At 34.0% G+C, this 20240-nt stretch overlaps 1 protein-coding gene across 1 annotated transcript; it reads left to right on the forward strand.

The window, feature by feature from the left end:
* Positions 1–8083: 8083 nt before the first annotated feature.
* Positions 8084–19762, forward strand: LOC117339129 (hypertrehalosaemic prohormone-like). The gene is made up of 4 exons (XM_033900543.1): positions 8084–8203; positions 12381–12591; positions 15892–15947; positions 19662–19762. The coding sequence occupies exons 2-4, from the start codon at positions 12385–12387 to the stop codon at positions 19684–19686; spliced, it is 288 nt and encodes a 95-aa protein (XP_033756434.1). The 5' UTR covers positions 8084–8203; positions 12381–12384; the 3' UTR covers positions 19687–19762.
* The last annotated feature ends 478 nt before the right edge of the window (positions 19763–20240 follow it).

Raw genomic sequence — 20240 nt, forward strand, 5'->3', positions numbered from 1 at the left:
ATTATGCTTACAGCACAATGTATATTTGGCAGACGTTAGAATATCGAGGTTAAAGATTTACTGCAATAATGAATGCAATAACATACGAGATAAATAGAAATTATGTTTATGTTATAATAAAATAAACGATATTGGAATTCCTTAGACTTGGCACCAATTTTAACGAATGGTCCAACATACATGTGTTTGTATTAAACGTATCTTGTATAATTGCTACTCCATCACATAGCCAGAGTATGCACGGATAATATTGGAAGTTTAGAACCTCCTTAAATACACGGAAACATGTATGCATCACTGGTTTACATGTGTCGTTATACTTTTGTAAACATATCTAAATGGTCTAACGTAAACGAAACTTGTAACAGAGTTCTCACAATACCATAACGCCCAGTCAATGATGTACATGTATTTAAAACGTGATCAGAATTATTTCGGAACCACTTCCGTTTTATCTGGCTGGTCGCTCCGTCTGGTCTGCTGTATTTCCAGTAATGGCGAGGACGTGGATCTTTTTACAACAGTCCTTCACTATAACTACGTTATATTAGGAGGTGGGAACAAGCTGCTCTCAATTGGCATGAGTGGAGCGCGTGTCCTTAGGGATCACTGGTGCGAGCTCTGTATAAAACAAGCTCTGGGACACAAAAACCGATATCAATATATCCAGGTCAATGGCTGCCATCGGTAATGATGACCAATGTACGGTTGTAGTGATAATATGTCTACAGGAGGTAAACCTGAACTCGGAACATATATTAATGATTCGTACGAGGATTCTGTTTCTTAGATAGGTAATATTGAAAAATGGATTGAATTATATTTAAGAAAATAGGAAGCCTCGGAAAGCCTGGTAGTTCATATAACAAAGCGAAAACAATTATATATATATCACTAATATTTTATTAAAAGTGAAAATACCTCGCCACACAGAGACATTGATCACGTGTAACGTACCCATTTACTTTGACTTGTATTGTTTCTTTAATTTCATTTGCATATAATTAATATGTTTATTTGTAGGGTAGTGTCGTCGACGCCAATACATTTAGACGATTATATATTACGACATATCTATATATTTAGTAATAATAATAAAAAACACAAACCAGAAATTCACACTAGTGCTTTCAACATGCTTTGAGAGCAAGCTCTTCAGGTGTAATGAAAGGATTTATTTGTGACGTCATCACTGTGTGTCATGGTTACGTCAAAACAACATAGATTGATGACGTCATAAAAGACAATGATCAAAATACACATAAATACAAAATTGATTTGGAATTACACAGAACTACATGAGTTAAGACTTGGTTTTAATAGATTAATAAACATATTTTCTTTTGATTCTCTTTCTATAGCATCTGAGCTAGACATTTGGTATATAGGTAAAACATAAAACTCACTTTGAGAACATTGGTATATATGTTTACTAACTGTTAAAAATCTTAGATTGTCTGTTCTTATTTGCTGTCTATGTATTGTCATACGTTTTCTAATTTCGTTGCCCGTCTGGCCAATGTAAAATTCTGAACAATTTTTGCAAATCATAGCATAGATAACATTTTTAGATATACAATTCATATTTGCTTTGATTAGAAATTTAAATCCATTTTTGAACGTAAAATTGGAACATTCTATGATACTTTCACATGTACCACATCTAGGTCTACCACATTTAGATATACATGGAATTTGCTGTTCAGAATCAAAATTTGAACGGCATAATAAACGTTTCAAATTTCTTGGTTGTCGCTTACAATTGGTGATTTTATTTCTGTCTAATACCTTTTTCATCTTGTCACTATTCTTAAGAAAATCCTCACAACTTCTAATGATTGGAAAAATGTTAAAATTGTTTGGATTGTATGTAGAAACAAAAGGTAAAATGTCTGTATTCTTTTGGCTTGCCACATAGAAAGTAAAAGGTCCCTTTTCCTTAGCTTTCTTTATTCCATTCAAAATTATCTCAGTAGGTTAATGTTGTTTTTTTCAAAAACACAACTAAATCACAAAGTCGTTCCTCTAATCTGTTATTATCACTCACAATAGTAACTAATCTAGATGCAAGATTAAATGGTACATTGAGTTTTGTATGTTTAGGATGACTAGAATAAAAATCTAAATGATTATGGGAATCTGTTGGTTTACAATATAGATCAGTAGTAATAATGTTGTCTTTCAATTCTACTAAAACATCCAAAAATGGCAATGCATTCTCACTTGACTCAAAAGTGTATTTGATATCTGGATGTAAATTATTTAATTTGTTCTGAAACTCGATTAAGTCCTTATCAGGAGGCCAAATTACAAAACAGTCATCCAAAAATCTCCAAAAATTTCTTGTTAAAAAATCAGCAAATTCTTCATCATCCTGAAAAATATTTTCAAGAAGCATTTCTTCTAAATATCCCAACACTAAAGTAGCATACGTAGGAGCAACCTTGGTTCCCATAGCCGTCCCTTTTATTTGCTGATAATACTTTGCATCAAAATAAAATATGTTTCTTTCCAATACAATTCCGAGAGATTCAATAATGAATTTTTTTGATGAAAATCTAGTGTCAACTTTGTCTGGATATTTTCTAAGCCAATACTTAATTGCCTCAATTCCCAAATCATGGGGTATATTGGTATACAAGCTTACTACATCAAACGAGACAAGCTTAGAACCAGGTTTAACTGTCCTTGGTAAATGTGAAAGAAAATCATAATCGTCCTTAATGAAACTTTTTACAGACGAGCATAATGGTTTTAAAATCATATCCAAAAAATGACTCAAGCGTTGTGTTGCGCTTTGTGGTCCTCCAACAATGGGTCTAAATTTGAGATCATTGGGGCTTAACAAAGAAATATATTCACTATTTTGATCTTTAATAGCCTCATTTATAACAGAACTCTTGTGTACTTTTGGTAAACCATACAGAAAACTAGGATAATTTGTAAAAATTGTAAGATAATCCTTTTCTTGTTTAAACAGGTCCTTATCTTGTTCACTAACTAATTTATCAATCATTTTACGTGTTTCGTTATCGGCACCTTCATTTATGGTATTATAAAATTCTTCATCCGACACCATTTCAGACATTTTTTACAATAATAACTACTATCCATAACCACCACCATACTGCCTTTGTCTGCCTCTTTGATAACAATCGATCTATCATTAGATAACGATTCAATCGCCTTTCTTTGTTTGAATGAAATATTACTACTACTTCTCGGTTTCGTAAGCGGGTACTTTTTTAGATTTGAAACAACATCTTCCAAACAAATATCGCCACTTTTTGGTGGGTTCCAATTAGACTTGTTACGAACTAACGGTTCAGCATCATTTTTACAATCATCATTATCTGAAAAAAAATCTTTCACTTAAACGCAATTTTCTACAAAATTGCGCAATATCACATTTTAATTCTTTACTATTTGAATTAGGTGTTGGACAAAATTTCAACCCTTTCTTTAAAATATCAATTTCATCATTATTTAAAATTTTGCTTGATAAATTTATTATTTATATATACATGTACTTATAATGCTAATCGTTAAATTTGTCATAAAAGGTACAAATACCCTTGGATGATTTCCCTGATGATCCGTGTCCATATACAAGAATCGATATGACAATGAGGTAAATGACGACACGTTAAAAAAACCACACCTTACATGTAAAACATTCTCAGAACCAAGGCATGTTTTAATTAATTACAAGGATAGATTAATCTGATAGGTTTAAACATCTGTCTTTGTTCAACTGAATCGTATCCTGTTCCATTAACGGTCAAAGTAAATGGACATATAGGGCTATTTTTGGCCGGTAACGTGGCGATGGTCTATTCTATTAGACAGTCGGAATGCTTGATATATTGTTCTCAGGAAACAGTTTTTTGGGCCTGTATAACTAAGGTATGATTTAAGAGAGAGAAAAAAACACGGGAACTGTATGTTATCTTTAATACGAGTTTGTTTATTTCCGGTAAGGATGATACGTTAAAAGAGAATATCTAATGACGATCATCGCGTGTCTGGCTAACTTTAATTAAGTGTCTGTCTCTCGATACTTTAAACACGTTCCACAATAGATGCCGTTTACGTAGAAAGACTTAAGGACTACGACATGCATCTGTGTCCACCATCATGCAATGGTGTCATCGGCTTTGGTTATTTTGACGACTTTGATCAGTCGATTGTTCATTTGTAAGTATACAATCAACGCAATTTTAGCGTTTTCTCCTGTTACGCGATAATCTCCGACTTCAAGTGAGTATTTTGTCAAAAACTATACCGAATATTGCGGTAATGGGTGCATGTTTAACTTCTCCGTGAGGTAGGCTAACGGCAAATGGCTGAAGCGTACAGTTCCTAGAGAACACTTGACACTTCACTACTAACTCTGTATCAATACACGCTGTGCTTGACAAACATATAGTCAAACCGAGACGGAAATTGAGGATTACGAATATAGCACTTAATTAAACTGAAATAGGCATTAATAAAAAAAATGTTGAGTTGTTTCTTTTTATTTTATCAGCAATACTGTTGTCTTTACGAAGATTCGCTGGACTGGTCTTATCTTAGCAACCGCAGCTGCCGTAGTTACCAACGTCACAACATATCTCAACTTTATTTTCTTCCTATTGTGTTTCAACGATTTGTTTGGTGCAATTATATGCATTGAACGATGTTTTTATGGCGTTCACGGAAGTATGAACGGAATGGAACAGACATATTATATACAAAATATATATCGCTAACACCCTATTCAGAATATGTTAGTATCCCATTGAAATAACCACCCGAATTTCGCCAAAAATTATCAAGGTAGTTTTACAAGAAATTATTCTTAAACTGCGATCACCTTTTAAACCGCTGGGCTCTGATTTCTACTTTACTTGTTATTGCAATTCACCAGTCTGCAATTGCATACTCTAAATATCTGTGTCTACATTCACACACCTATGAATATGTTTGTGTTATTTATAATTCTGGACCAATTCCACTCGAGTACATATCCAATAGATGGATACACATGTATGACTTATTTCACTGGGTAACGGAGGTTGTCAGCCTCAAATTAAAAACATTATCATAGAGAAATTCCATTCGTCTCTATATAACACCAAACAAAGCGCGATTCGATATACTTATTTAAGGTTCATTATATAATGTTTTCCATCGGGCGGACCACAGACTCGCCGCTTAACGGAGGTGGACGCTTATTCAAGGTGGCCGTTAGAGCAGGTTTGACTGTACTAACATGTAATTGAATATAAATCAATTGAAACGATAAGCTATGGACGTTCGAATTAGCCTGTAGTCACATAATACACGTATGTAATAGATGTTTGGGCATTCACGTTGCGTGGGCGCACTAATCATTAAATGTATTGGAGAAGGTATTCAATACTCACTAGATTATACTGGTAGGCTATAAAACATCTCACATAATCCTTTTCATGTGTGGCTTTAACTAAGCGCATTCTTGCCGTTTGGGAAACAAAGACATACAAGTATAAAAAAAAATATGCTTCAAATCGATTCGAATTGTCTAAATATATAGGTTTATATCAAATTATATCAACGAAAGTCGATGCTGATTTGATTTTATTCTATCAATATACTGATACAAAACAGGCTCGAATTAGATACGGAATTTCAGTGTCCGAATGACATCAAGTGATTATATTGTCAGTAGTATCCAAGGTAACCAAATTTCACGTGAGAATAATGACTGTAATACAAAACAAGAAACTCCTGTAGGCATTATTACATTCGATGGGAAGGTTTGCGTATGAATGTACCTAGTAAATAATCTTTTAGCCTTAGCTTTCTAATATTTTGTTTGTCTCCGTAGTTTCTGTTTAATACAGCGAATGCCATGCTATGACAAACCAAGGATCAATTTCAATATATTTCATTAACGCGAAATATTCTTAATTAACTTGATCGAACGAGTAGTAACTATGAGACTATGAAGATTCAAAATGTTACTTTCTAATTACGACAGACTTAGTGGTGCAACATATGTAAGCGCGATCTACTAACAGTTAATTTTATTGTGGTATTTTAGAACGAATGTGTCGCGAAATCATGTGGTTTTGCAAGAAAAAATAAAATTCATTATGGTCGATACGTGAATTCATTAACCTGGGAATTCACCCTGTGTTGATATTATTTTCTCGGTTGAATAAAACCATGTACGTCTATAATAGTTTATTATCAAATGACAATTAAACAATAATAGCGAATGACAATCTAATTAAAATTTAGATGGCCATTCTCACTACGTTACATGAACATCTAACAACATCCCATAAAGGGTCACGTTCTGATGACCTTTGAGGTGTGTGTATTTCACTTTCAGGGTGAATTATCAATTTGTCGATGTAATTGAAGCAAAACATTTCGTTACAACATGTCTCTGAAGCAAATGATATCGGCACAGCGTGTATATAGCTATATGCTTTTTGGGACGAAATGACTTGAAACAAATTGATAGATTATGCAAGCTATGCACTCAAATCATGCTAATTCGGACATATAAAATGCACGTCCAAGATTCTGGAAGTAATCATTTGATTGGCTAACCTAAAAGGTCACCACGACGTGACCCCTTTTGGATTGTTGTTAGATGTTCATGTACCGTAGTGAGAATGACCATCTAGATTTTAATTAGATTGAGCGAATGATAAATATTCACTGAAAGATAATACAAATGACATATATACCTTTTACACACTACACAGGCCACTATAACTATGCATCAAAAGTACATTTACTACACTGATGTATAGATAGTTTAGTTCCAAATGTAAATGGAAACACCTGGTCAATAAGTTTTTTGTTTACATGTTTTAGAATGAGATGTCGATATTGTTTGTAAGGGAAGTTACGTAACCTTATCTCTACAAATCGTTGATGGAAAAAATATCATTTTGTATTAAAATTGGCTGTACAAAAGTCAATATTACATTTAGCCAAACAACAGTGTGTTTAATTGCGTTTCATAATATGAAAAGCCTATGAACTGCAAACCGTATTCAATTAGTTTTTATCAAAGTGTCATAAACATGTGCACGCAGAGTTACATATATCAGACTCCAGTCATTTTACTGAGAAGAATATTTCAACTAGAATCATAAATTTGCAGTTAAACACGAATCCATCATACAAAAATCAAACCTATCATGGCATAAATATAATCTTCTGTCATTACATGAATGATCATATTTACGCATTCATCGTTCACATCATGTCATAAAATAAGTAGATAACCCCCATATACGTCTTGTAAGTTTGCGAAGATACAATTTAACAAATGACGCAAAATATTTTACATCTTTGTGTGATTTCTGCAATGCTGTATGTTTCCGAACATGCAAACTAGAGTGCAATGTTGAATGGTAACAGTTACAGGCGCAATGGTGAATAAGCAAACACACATAACAGAAAATAGAAAAGCATGTACATGACATATATTCTGCAGCATACTGTAAGTGCGAAATGCGCCAGAATAATATTGTCGCTAAAATCTGTTAATTTGCCGAACGATACTCCATCGGTGCTATCTACCTTATTACAATAGAACAGAGTTACAACAAAAACGATGTGATTATTCCTTCCTTGATTCCGATACGCAACACTCCTCTGTAGAATAAACAAGAAGAAACCTTTCAGTTATTTATTGTCGCTATGTATTGTATCTTATCCAGACAGGTGATCAATTCTTTGGACTTCTTTTATTTACGTGGCCCATCCTAGTTTTCATTGGTTGGGCTGTCAACTAAGGCAATACTCAGGTGTAAGGATTGTGATGGTACCAATATCAGCTTACCTCCCCCGTACGCCATGAGATAGGGCCCTGTTACTGTGAGCTTTACTACAATGTAGCTTATTTTATCAGATATTGCTAAATGTCTTAATATATCTCTCGAGCATTTATTTAGTTTTATCATCTTTTTTGCAGTTGATAGTGTCAAGTTGTCATTTATCATCATCAAAGATTTAAATGTTCTTCCTAATAAAAACTATGATTGAAGCTAACAATGCTTAGTCTCCAGTGCCCTTTCGGATACAAGGTGATGCTCGGTAATCGATACCTTCGAAATCCCGCTGCTCTTATAAATAGTGTGGCGGGGACCCAGAGTAATACAAAGGGGTCCATTGACTTGAGGAGGTGCTGATCGCTTGTCTATACACAGAGGTACGTCACCTTGTATTGTTATCAACTTTAAATCACATTCATTTATTACGGTGTAACTCTTTCTTAATTCTATCTTATCAATATCGTTAAATGTTTTAAGGACAATATTTATGTGAAATCATTCGATGAACCGTGTGGCGATACTTTTCTTTTCATTTTCGAAAACGAATTGAAACGTTTTCACTTTTATTCATTTATTTAGCTTTTTCATTATATATTGATCAAATTTAATTTATGATTTGCCTGCTTCCAACGGGCTGAATTTAATTAGCGCTGGTTAGGTTAAGATAATAAAAATGAAGATAAAAGGATAATTTGTGCACATTATAGTTTTTCTTTATATAGTTTTCATAATAGATAACATTTTCGAATGTATCGATCATTCAATAACGTTATGTAAAAAGAAATATGATTTCATTACACATAATATTATACATTTTTGAATATGATTGAAATAATTATGCTCTTCATTTTATTTGAATTATTCAGTTGATAAGATTTATATATCGGTTCGACGTCCCTCAGTTATTGTATCCTGAGCATATTCTTTGGCATTAATAGCATATTTTTCAAGATAATTCGATGTTATCAAAAACACGCATGTAATGATATATCATGATTCAAATAGATGGTTTTTCAATCATCCTAAAATGGCTCGATGGTAAAGTTTCGTTCTTTATATCCGTGCATGTGCTATCGGGAAACCTTTGGAATGTTTCATATAATTCCACTCACAAAATGATACTATGGTATCTAGAATAATAACACATTCCCTTAACACGCATGATCATTCTTTTTGTTTACACTTTTCCGAAGAAAAATGATATGAATCAATGTGGGGTCGTGCACTTTTTGTACTATATTTCTCAATATGTCATTGAAGAATTCATAGTCAACAACAACAAAAAAGAAAGTTGACTTTCAAATGTTATTATACCGCTGTTCGTTTATGAGAAGGACGTCTTACCGTTGAGTCGTTTTTTTTCACGGCGATGCGGTTTACGTCGAAGAAGTGGAAGACGTTAAGCCTTCTGGAACGCATGTCCCTATTCTTGTACCATTTCGAGTTGCAGGCTTGTAAATATATATATATAACATTTACACAATTTTGTCGAGTTTGAGTTTGTTCACATGTCAATATCATCTTATTGCTCTTGCATTTTCTTTCTAGTTAATGATTTTTTTTATCTTACATGCCAACAGAAACGTGCATCATAAAAGAATGCGCGTGATAACACGGGTTGTATGGGGTCGATTTCTACCTTATTGTTAAATATGCTACTCCTCTGTAATCCCTCTCTACCAATCTATTTTACACGTCTTGAATTTAAATGAATGTATCTTTTATTATTCGAGATTAACCATGTACTTAAGAGGCCGATGTCTTTTATGTGTAAATGTTTTGTAGATATAATACGCGGTTATGGTTTATTCGTTGGATCAATATTTGAAACAGAACAATAACAAACAGTGATTTGAAAATAGGAACAATGCACATATTGCGATTTGTTTAAAAAAAATTCAAAACCTTTCTTAAAAAGCATGAAATCGGGAAACATATCAATGCTTGATTACTGTTGCAGATATGTTAACTAGAAATATCGCCGTACATCTTCAGTAAAGTAATATCTAAAATGTTCAGTCAGAGTTACAAGGAAACGAAGCACAAACAAAAGTACTTCGGGGGGAATTATACAGTTAAAATTATCATAATACCCTGGTGCAAGCCTAACCGTAACTTTCTTGATTAACAACACGCGCCATGAACATTTGGGTCAAAATCTAAGGAAAGCTGTTCTAAAATCAAAACCGAGTTATGACAACAAAATCATAAGACGCTCAAACGGGCATCAAAATATAACATAGTCGATAATAGAACGAAAGGAATACTAAAGCAATTTATGAAATATATTTTAAATATCGAGAATTGACCGTATATATTAAACATTGCAAATGAGGAGTCAAGGATGTAGCTATCATGGAAATGACTTGATTTCTTGTTTAGATTCGGTCAACGATTGCCGTGGTCAACATATGTCTTTTTATAATCAATAACTATTAATGCGGAATTGAAGGTCTTGTTATGTTTCGTTCTCTTCGACTCGTTCGGAAACGTAAAAGACAACTAAGACAGAACACATTTTTCGTAATGATATACATTGTACTAAACATATTTTGTAAAATCATGCCACCAAACTTTGACTTAGAAATGATCATATTAAAACATTTTTTCTCCCATTTATCGTTAGCATGTTCCACTTCAGCACATGCTAGTCGCATTTTTATTCCATATTCTCCATATCATTTACGATCGACGAGCAATTATCTATGTTCGTCAACATGTAGTGAAATAAAATGCACATCTCCGCTTTTGTTAACGAGAACACTCTATCCTTTGGTAATAATCTAATGATTACATGATGAATAAGGTCTGGGTCAAACAACTAACACAGGCAGCAATTGAACATACATCAGAACTATTAAGGACTCTTCGTGAATCCGCAGCAAAAAAGGCATGTTCGTTTCCTTTAATTATTATGATAAACAAATACACTGATGTTATTTTGTATTTAAATGTAGACTCGTAATTGACTATCATTTCAAAAGGTATCAGTAGAGATGTCTACTAAACCTAGTTATATTAAAAGCAAACACAATTCAAAACAAACATATGCATTGAATGACTTCTCTGTTGACACAGCTGTAACTTTATCGAACATATTAATATTCGGGTTATTCCACATCTTCCTCAACAAAACAAATTAAAGTGTTCCAATAGACCCTTTGATTATAAATTAAATATAATATGCATTTCTCACCGAATACAAAAATACTCTTTCGAAAATTGCGCCATACAGCCGTTTTTTTCTTTCTAAATCTTAAGTGATCATAGAAGCCGACAGAGTAGAAATCTAAAAGGAAATTGAATTCGGCTTAAAAAAAATGTATTGCAGAGGATGAGGTCACCAACCCCCAAAATAACTATTTTCAACACAAAGGATCCTGTCGATTTCATCTATTACAGCTATCTGCGGAATGTAAAATGAAGTTACCACTTAGAAAGTGCGTGCATTTTATATAATAAAGACCATGTCATTTTTCTGCTGCTGATAATACTTCGGTTGAAAACGCATCAATGAAATATTGGGATGATAGATTGTTAACCATGTCCATTGTTTGTTTTTTTTTACATTGTAGTAAAACTTTATTGACCACGTCGATCGCACATATTCTGTAAAATATTACATCAAGTATACTGCATCTCAATTACTCGATCTGTACTTGAAACGTAACCAACAGGGGCATTTTGCAAAAAGGTTGCATGGTAGACGTGATGGTTTTAATTTCACGATTGTTAATTTTCCATTTCTGGATAGTAACAACCCTCTCTCCCATACAGTGTTTATTAAAGCGATATTAAAGCTATTTTTCACACTATCAAGATTTCTGTGAGGGATATCGACCATTGACAGATTATTAACAAACAGGGATTTTATAGATGAATGTTGGTGAAGACCACAGGAAGGGTTAATGGTCAACACCACGATCTCAATAGGACATATTCTTGTGTGTCGTCCACGAAACATCAAACGGTTATTTTTCCGGAACACCTGGTATCATTTCCCTTGTATTTTATCAAAGGACCTTATGAAAATCCAGATTTTATTTCATATTTCCCTCTTTTTTATCGATTTTTAGTTAGAATAGAGGTTTGATTTTTATGCTGGAATTTCCGGTTGGTTTTTACAGATATACGTGTAGAACCTTTTTAATCAATATTATACAATTCCTTCTTCTTATGGAGCTATGTTGATTCCTTTGATGTTGTATTTAAGGCCGGATGGGCAAAAACCAGTGCTAATAAATTGTGCTGTGAACACATCAAATACATTGAATGTTGAATACATCCTTATCGTTCTCATTACATATCTATACGTTTATTTGTATTTAATCTTAGCATTTAGTCAGTATTTCGTTAACGTCCATGCCCTACATGATTTTTATAGGATTCTGAATTCCAGACTGAAAGATTTTCATTTGCAATCATTTCTTATTTTGAAATAATGAAGATCTAGGATATAAAATGAATGAGGAAGCTAATGCATTTATAAGTGTTCGATAAAGTGAAGTCGGGTTTTATAAATATACAAAGTATCAATTTTTAACTATTTCACAGGACAATGACTTCCAAATGGATCCTGTTATTATCGATAGTGTCCAGTGTGGTCCTACTATCAAGGGCACAAATAAGCTTCTCTACGAGCTGGGGCAGTGGTAAACGCGCAGCCTACAACGAACCTGTGAATCATAATAACATCAACCTTGATAGCACGTGCATGAGTAGGACGGAACCGGAAGTCCTACTTGAACTTGTTAAAACGATACAGGTAAGGTAAACTTGACTCGTCAAAGCGATACAGGCAAGATAATCTATGACTCGTTTAAGCAATGCAGGTAGTGTAAACTTGACTCGTTAAAGCGATACAGGCAAGATAATCTATGACTCGTTTAAGCAATGCAGGTAGTGTAAACTTGACTCGTTAAAGCGGTACAGGTAAGATAAACTGTGATTCGTTAAAGCGGTAAAGGTAGTGTAAACACGGCTCGTAAAAGCGATATGTGTAAGGTAAACTGTGACTCGTAAAAGTAATACAGGTGAGGTAAACCGTGACTCGTAAAAGTAATACAGGTGAGGTAAACCGTGACTCGTAAAAGTAATACAGGTGAGGTAAACCGTGACTCGTAAAAGTAATACAGGTGAGGTAAACTGTGACTCGTAAAAGTAATACAGGTGAGGTAAACCGTGACTCGTAAAAGTAATACAGGTGAGGTAAACCGTGACTCGTAAAAGTAATACAGGTGAGGTAAACCGTGACTCGTAAAAGTAATACAGGTGAGGTAAACCGTGACTCGTAAAAGTAATACAGGTGAGGTAAACCGTGACTCGTAAAAGTAATACAGGTGAGGTAAACTGTGACTCTTAAAAGAACTACAGGTGAGGTAAAATGTGACAAGCCAATGCGATATACATGTAGGTAAGGTAAGCTGTGACTTGTCAAAGTGATACAGATAATGATAAGTTTGACTTGTAGCCCAAATAGGCGTTTTTATCGTCTGGTTCAGTTTAAGTGAATACTCGTGTCCTAAACATCCCTTATCATTTTCACTTTTACTAGTGTTTAAAACTGAAACTATTTACAACAACAGTTTCAATGAAACATTACGTTAATTACAAATGATGATGTAGATATGTACATGGTTTAAAAATAACACTTCGTCATTGTAATATTGACAAACAAATGTTGTGTAGAAGTGGCATTTTCAGTGGCAGTGGATGTGGCATTTGCATTTCTCCATGGCGTGATGGGTTCCATTCCTCATCTGGAAGTAAAATGGATTGGAGACACTTTCCCTTCGTGGGTCCCCCCCCCCCCCCCCCCCCCCCCCCCCTCCCCCCCAAAGAACTCTGAATTTCTCTCATTTCTATACTCCCAGAGCATTTCAATCCAAATCAACATGACTTATTGATATTAATTGTTAAAATGCAATGCTATACAATTAATACAGATACCTTAATACAATGTATGGGGCCGCGGTGGCCGAGTGGTTAAGGTGTCCCGACAATTTATCACTAGCCCACCACCTCTGGGTTGCGAGTTCGAAACCTACCTGGGGCAGTTGCCGGGTACTGACCGTAGGCCGGTGGTTTTTCTCAGGTTACTCCGGCTTTCCTCCACCTCCAAAACCTGGCACGTCCTTAAATGACCCTGGCTGTTAATAGGACGTTAAACAAAAACAAACAAAAAAATTAATACAATGTATAACCATGTCAATGTTTATTTTTGGTATTAAGACGTTATCTACGTGGAATTTATCAATCAAGACGCCGCATTGATATGAAAACGCCATGACTAACAATGATATTTATGGAGCAATCTTAAATACATGTCAGCTAATAAATATGCAATTTCGTTTAAATGTCATGATTGCAATTGAAAAGAAGACAAACTAAGTGGAGGATAAATGGTATTCACGACGGAGCGTTTATCGACCAAGCAATCAACACAAAATGTGTCGTACATTATCTATCAGCTGGCCAGTTGACATGAACACTCGTTTGTTGTCATTTCTTGTTAACAAACGTGATAGTGATAATATCTTATTGATTTCCTTCAGCGGTCTCAATGCCTCCTTCGCGTGCCTGTCCCTTTAACCAGATTTTGAATCGCCTTTATATCAAACAGACTACATACAAACTGACCTTCCACTTAAACGTTAGACAGAGCGAACACACCCAAGTCGTCATTACCGTCCAAGGGAAATTAACAAACCGTCAATAATTTAATCTTGAAATCTAAAGGGTTTGTAGTACGTAGAACGGTCGCTGCAATATCGGACATATTTTCAATACTATACGGGAATGTCATTGACAAATACCACATGTACTATTGTTCCTAGCTTTACATTAACGTGTTAAATACAGAGTTGTCATATTGCAATCGTACTCTGACATCGTACATTAATCTAATTGGTATAGACAGCGTTGAATTTGGTCTTATTAGATATTTATACATCCTGCACTATAATTCGACCTAACCGTACTCTTGGAATAACGAAAACACTCAACATGTATTTTAAAATGTACCGAACAACGTTAATAGAGATTATAGTTTATATAGTGACCTATATGATCATATATACTATATATTTGTTTATATGTGAAAAATAACAAAGTTCGACAAGCAACATACTAGCAGCTTTCATCCTTCGCTGGTCTGTCCAGGTAAGGTTTATTTTTTTCCATCTCATTAGGGATTAAATATACTATCGTATTATATGAAATTGAGTTGTCCTTTGAAAAGAAACCTTACCTGAAGAGGCCAGCAAAGGATGAAAGCTACAAGTAAGTTGATCCACGAACTTCGGTTTTTTAATATAATTACTTATTCAACATAGACACGAACGTTTTTTCTTATAATATACATATAAATATGTATTCAAATATTGATATTGGGGGTTCTAGCCCCACCAAGCAAACATGAGCCAAGATAAGAATAAGTAAGGATTACCAATGCTTGATCATCCTCAAACGAAGACCAACCTCAAAGCATAAAACTGAAGACCAGGGTCATACTGACAATATTACTTATTGAAAATTGAACATACATGTTTTCAATCCACGAACCAATTTCAAATTTTGTTGGGAAAAGTGAAATGGCGTGTGAACATTCAGAATTAGTTTTGAATAGAAACTGTTAAGATTATTGTCGATGAAGACAAACTTGCAAGGTTGTTATTTCGAATTACAGTATTACCGACTATACTGTTCAACGATGAGAAGGCTTATTGCACCAACGTAATTCGCCTTGGTTACTGGACAGAATATATCCGCGACGAAACAAAGCTTATGTAAAAAAAAAGTGTAACGAAGAAGAAAGAGTTAATATGTAAATATATATTAAATAGATCATTTGAATATTGTTAGAATTATAAACTGTCTGCTCAGTGTTAGATTACACCCAAAATAATTATATTCTCTCAGTATATTAAATGATTTTGTAGTCTGCAGAATGTATGCATATGTGCGACTGCTAGCAGATTCTTGCTTGGTTTTTATATTCTATTGACATATTGAATAATGATATCTGTTTTATCAATTTTTATGTTTTAATGTGCGTTTATTTCAGAAACAAACCGAACGCGTTATAGAGTGCCTCATGGAATCTAAAACAGCAAAACAAAGGTAAAAACCTGTATTTTGTAAATATTTTGCTAATTATATTATACATTGTATATACATTTTCCCAATGAATAGTACAGTAGCAATGTATTTTCTTTATTAATGTCACAGTAAGTAAGTATGATAATGTCACAAACAGTAAGTATGATATTCCTTTGTATCCTTCTATATACTTTAGAAAAGTTTCGATTCATTGTTAATTTTGAGTTGTGTTCCCTCAAGTTCTCGTTCATTGTTAGTAAGTAATGCCAACCTTTCAAGTAAAGCATTTGTGAGCCGAAATGAGGTTAGCTGGAATTCAAGTTAATTTTAATTCATTCCACCAAAAGCAAGTCAATATTAATTCAATATGTAACGAACTTATGTATGTAACAGAGCGCATGATAAATTAAATTTAAATCCCTGCCTCCGCTAGGGATCGAACCCGGGACCTCTTGCTTACTAGTCTTACGCTCAACCGATCGAGCTAAAGAGAAGATCTCTCTAGCTAAGCGGTATATTGCGGCTAGTATTTACCAGGGTTACATACTCCCCCTCCAGGAAAGAACTCGTCCTCGAGTTTCCAGGGGTAACAGCGATTATTTCGCAAGCAGCAATGAGTATCATTCCCGGGTCCCTACATGGGCGCCAATGTAACAGAGTGCATGCTAAATTAAATTTAAATCACTGCCTCCGCTAGGGATCGAACCCGGGACCTCTGGCTTACTAGTCTTACGCTCAACCGATCGAGCTAAAGAGAAGATCTCTCTAGCCGAGCGGTATATTGCGGCTAGTATCTACCAGGGTTACATGTATAAGCACCGGCGTGTTACCTATCGTTGTAAATATACTTATTTATCAACTCTTTAACCGACAGAAATCAGAACTAGGATTATCTAAAATATGCGACCTTACACTATGTTAGGACAAAGAACTGAAAAATGCATTCGCCTAATATTTTGCCAAAGGAATTAATAAAGAAAAAACTAAAATGAGCGTTATCTGCAATGCTTTAATCGCTAAAATCTTTTGCAAAAGAACCCATTATAAAATATGTAAGTGCCCACACGCCCCCTTCTTTGTTCACTATAACGATCTAATAAAGGTTATACACAGTGATCGGATCATCATCACACTTCAACGTAAACTTGATCAAGGGTATGTTCAAGAAAACACCCAGTATGTAAACGGGACTTAGGGTTTTAAACAAAGACAATACTGGATTTTACTAGACAGAACAGAAATCTGCAGAATTACAAGTGTGTGGCTTATTTGTCAAGGTCCGGGCGCTGTCTTTGCTAGCAATAAATAGGGTTTAAAGCATTAGTGGTATAGAAGTGTTTCTCTAAGACTTGGATTTGTCGGTTTAGACACCATACAATGCTCGGTATTAATCAAAGGCTAATCCCCAGCAATAAACAGTTTTAGTCTCGTTGTAAGTTTGTGATATTTAACAAAACAACATTCTTCATTGCTTTCTTTATTTGCTATCTTATTTATTACTGCTTACTCATGGAGTATTCTGTTGATAAATAATGCCATTGTTTTACATTTCAATGACTTATTGAGACATTTTCACGAGCTTGCAATATTTCTTGTGATTTCATTTTAGAGTTCAAGTACAAGCAGTCTTTTTTTTTTAAATCTGCCTTTGATATTACACCAGACAAAACACATATATCAAAAACCTCTAATGGAATACTTTGTATCATTTATTCTCGACATTTTATATCTTTGCTGTGATAAAACTGAACAATATCACTAAATAAGTATATCACCTTTAGAAGAAAAATACTCGATATTTTCATAATTGAACAATCATATCTCAAATTATATTTAATAACGTAGTCATTTGGATTGTTTCAACAAATATGCTAAATGATATTGAATGAGGATGAACAGTTATTTATGAAAGATTGAGAAAATGTATTATAAGTATAAAATATATTTCATTAATGTCAGCATAAAACATTTATCAGCCATGTCTTGAGATAATCAATTCCTTTTTTTTTTGTCGATTTATTTGATGCTAGTGTTTTTGTTATGGGCCGTTCGCATACTTGATTCCTCCGGCTGTCTACTTTTTATATACAGAACAAATATCTACAGATACGCAATAAGAGAACAAAGGAGTTGTTTTATTAAGCTTTCTTTGATCTGGTTTTATAGTGTCTTACTTCCTATCAACAGCATGATAAAAAAAGGTTGGGCACACCTGTGTGAGAGCTGTATGCATGTGGTGAGTGTGTGTGTTTTGGGAGGCTGTGGTAACCGTGCTTCTTCCTTGTGATAGCACGAAACCGATTAAGATTTTATAGTGCTACCTTACGGAATTATACTGCTAAACGCCGTTAGGAAGATACCACAACCGGTAGCATTAAATTGACAGGTGAGTCAGTCGTCCAACTCCCAAATGCTGAGTGTTATGCAGAAGTATAAACTACCAGTTTAGACCATCTTGTATGTCATTTATCTCGCCCAGTAGACAGACCTCGAAGCTTCCCTCACAGGGGCAAAAGCCCAGCCAACGGGTCAAGAGTTACATTGTAGAATCCAGTTATGTAGAAAGAAGTGAAATGATAAGATCAATTGTTTAGCCCCTTAAAAATCTTGCAATGGGGTAGCAGGTAAAATACCTACGCCCTCCCTAGTTTAATTATGTAAGTCATTACAAACAAGATGTCAAGCTATGGTTATCCGGCAAATATTATTTGATATAGTTTAGTAATATAGGGTTGTGTTCTAGTTATTTTTATTATGTACTAATTTGCCTTTAAGGATATAGAATACTTAACAAAATACGTGAAACATTCAATATATTAACGCTGAACTATTCCTATGTACAATATATAGTAAATAAAAAAGTTGTAACATTTTGGCTCTACCGTTGCAACATTTCTCAATTTAGGAACTATTGTTGATATATTAATTTTGTTGTAGTGAGTATATGGCTAAAAGGACAAGACAAAGAAATATATAGCGGGAACTACTCGGGAAAGAGGAGTACCGAGAATTCTATTTCGGTTAATATATTTTTCTCGTTTTCTTTAACCGCATGTGAGACAAAATTAAAGTATATAAGTGTTATCATATAAGTGTAATGGGGTGTTTTTATAAGACCAAAACAGAATTAGAATACATGTGTTCCGTATGTGTTGCGTCTTTGATACCATTTACTATATATGACTAAATAGAATTGGTCAAATGATAATCATTATCATTTTAATGTGTAATTGACAAAGTATCAATGTTTTTTTAACCGTTTGAGATAAAGAGTTGAATCAATATTTAAAATTTCAGTACTTTAAAATGTGTTTTAACAAGTAAGTATGCATGAACAACAGTAAAATGCTGTTGCGTGGTTCGTGCAGCGGAAGATAAACGATATCCCTAGTATATAAATATGTTATGGGATTAGGCCATTATAATTCAGTCTGCTCTCTGAATTATCTGGAAGCTATCAATTCAATTAAGACAGTTAACTGATAACAAACGTTTTCCTCTTTTATGGAATATGAATTTTAAAATGTCAAATAAAACACCTTTTATTTCGATAAAATCTCAATGCTATAATTTTGTATATCAATCTCAATGCTATGATTTTGTATATCAATCTCAACGCTATAATTGTGTATATCAACCTCAACGCTATAATTGTGTATATCAATCTCAACGCTATAATTGTGTATATCAACCTCAGCGCTATAATTGTTTACCTATGTTTTATCTCTCTTACAGACAGAGGTCAATCCACTACTCGTGACAGCGAAAACCTTCCGCGCAGGATTCAAGTCCACTTCCATGTTAGATCAGATTTCATAAAATAATATACAGAAGCATATTGTATTTGATTTATTTTTTCTTTCTATTCATGTGTTATTTACTGTACACATCCCCTGCCATACTCGTACCCAGAGAAACTCCTTTTTATTTTGCAAACTGCCGACCCCCATTGGAAGCTTCACGTTTTAATTAGTTTAAACATATTTTATTGACATATAATAATGACAAAGGGATTAGTCAGCAAGTTTTTCCAACTTATAGACGACTTCTCCCATAATAATAACAAAATAATTAACAATAACATAGTCACATGATGGCATATACAAATATTCAGAAATTCGATAAAGAAACGAAAATATAATGAGAGTAAATGACTGCATCGGGAAAGATCATGACATATAAATGTTTGGAATGAATTCAAATATACTTAATCGATTAGAAGAAAAGACATTTTTATATTATATGGATAAATGGAGCATTTTGGATAAAGTTTTTTTATTATAGGAAAATAGTATGAAAAGAAGGGGGGGGGGG

The sequence above is a fragment of the Pecten maximus genome, chromosome 12 (assembly GCF_902652985.1).
Source record: "Pecten maximus chromosome 12, xPecMax1.1, whole genome shotgun sequence".
Taxonomy (NCBI): domain Eukaryota; kingdom Metazoa; phylum Mollusca; class Bivalvia; order Pectinida; family Pectinidae; genus Pecten; species Pecten maximus.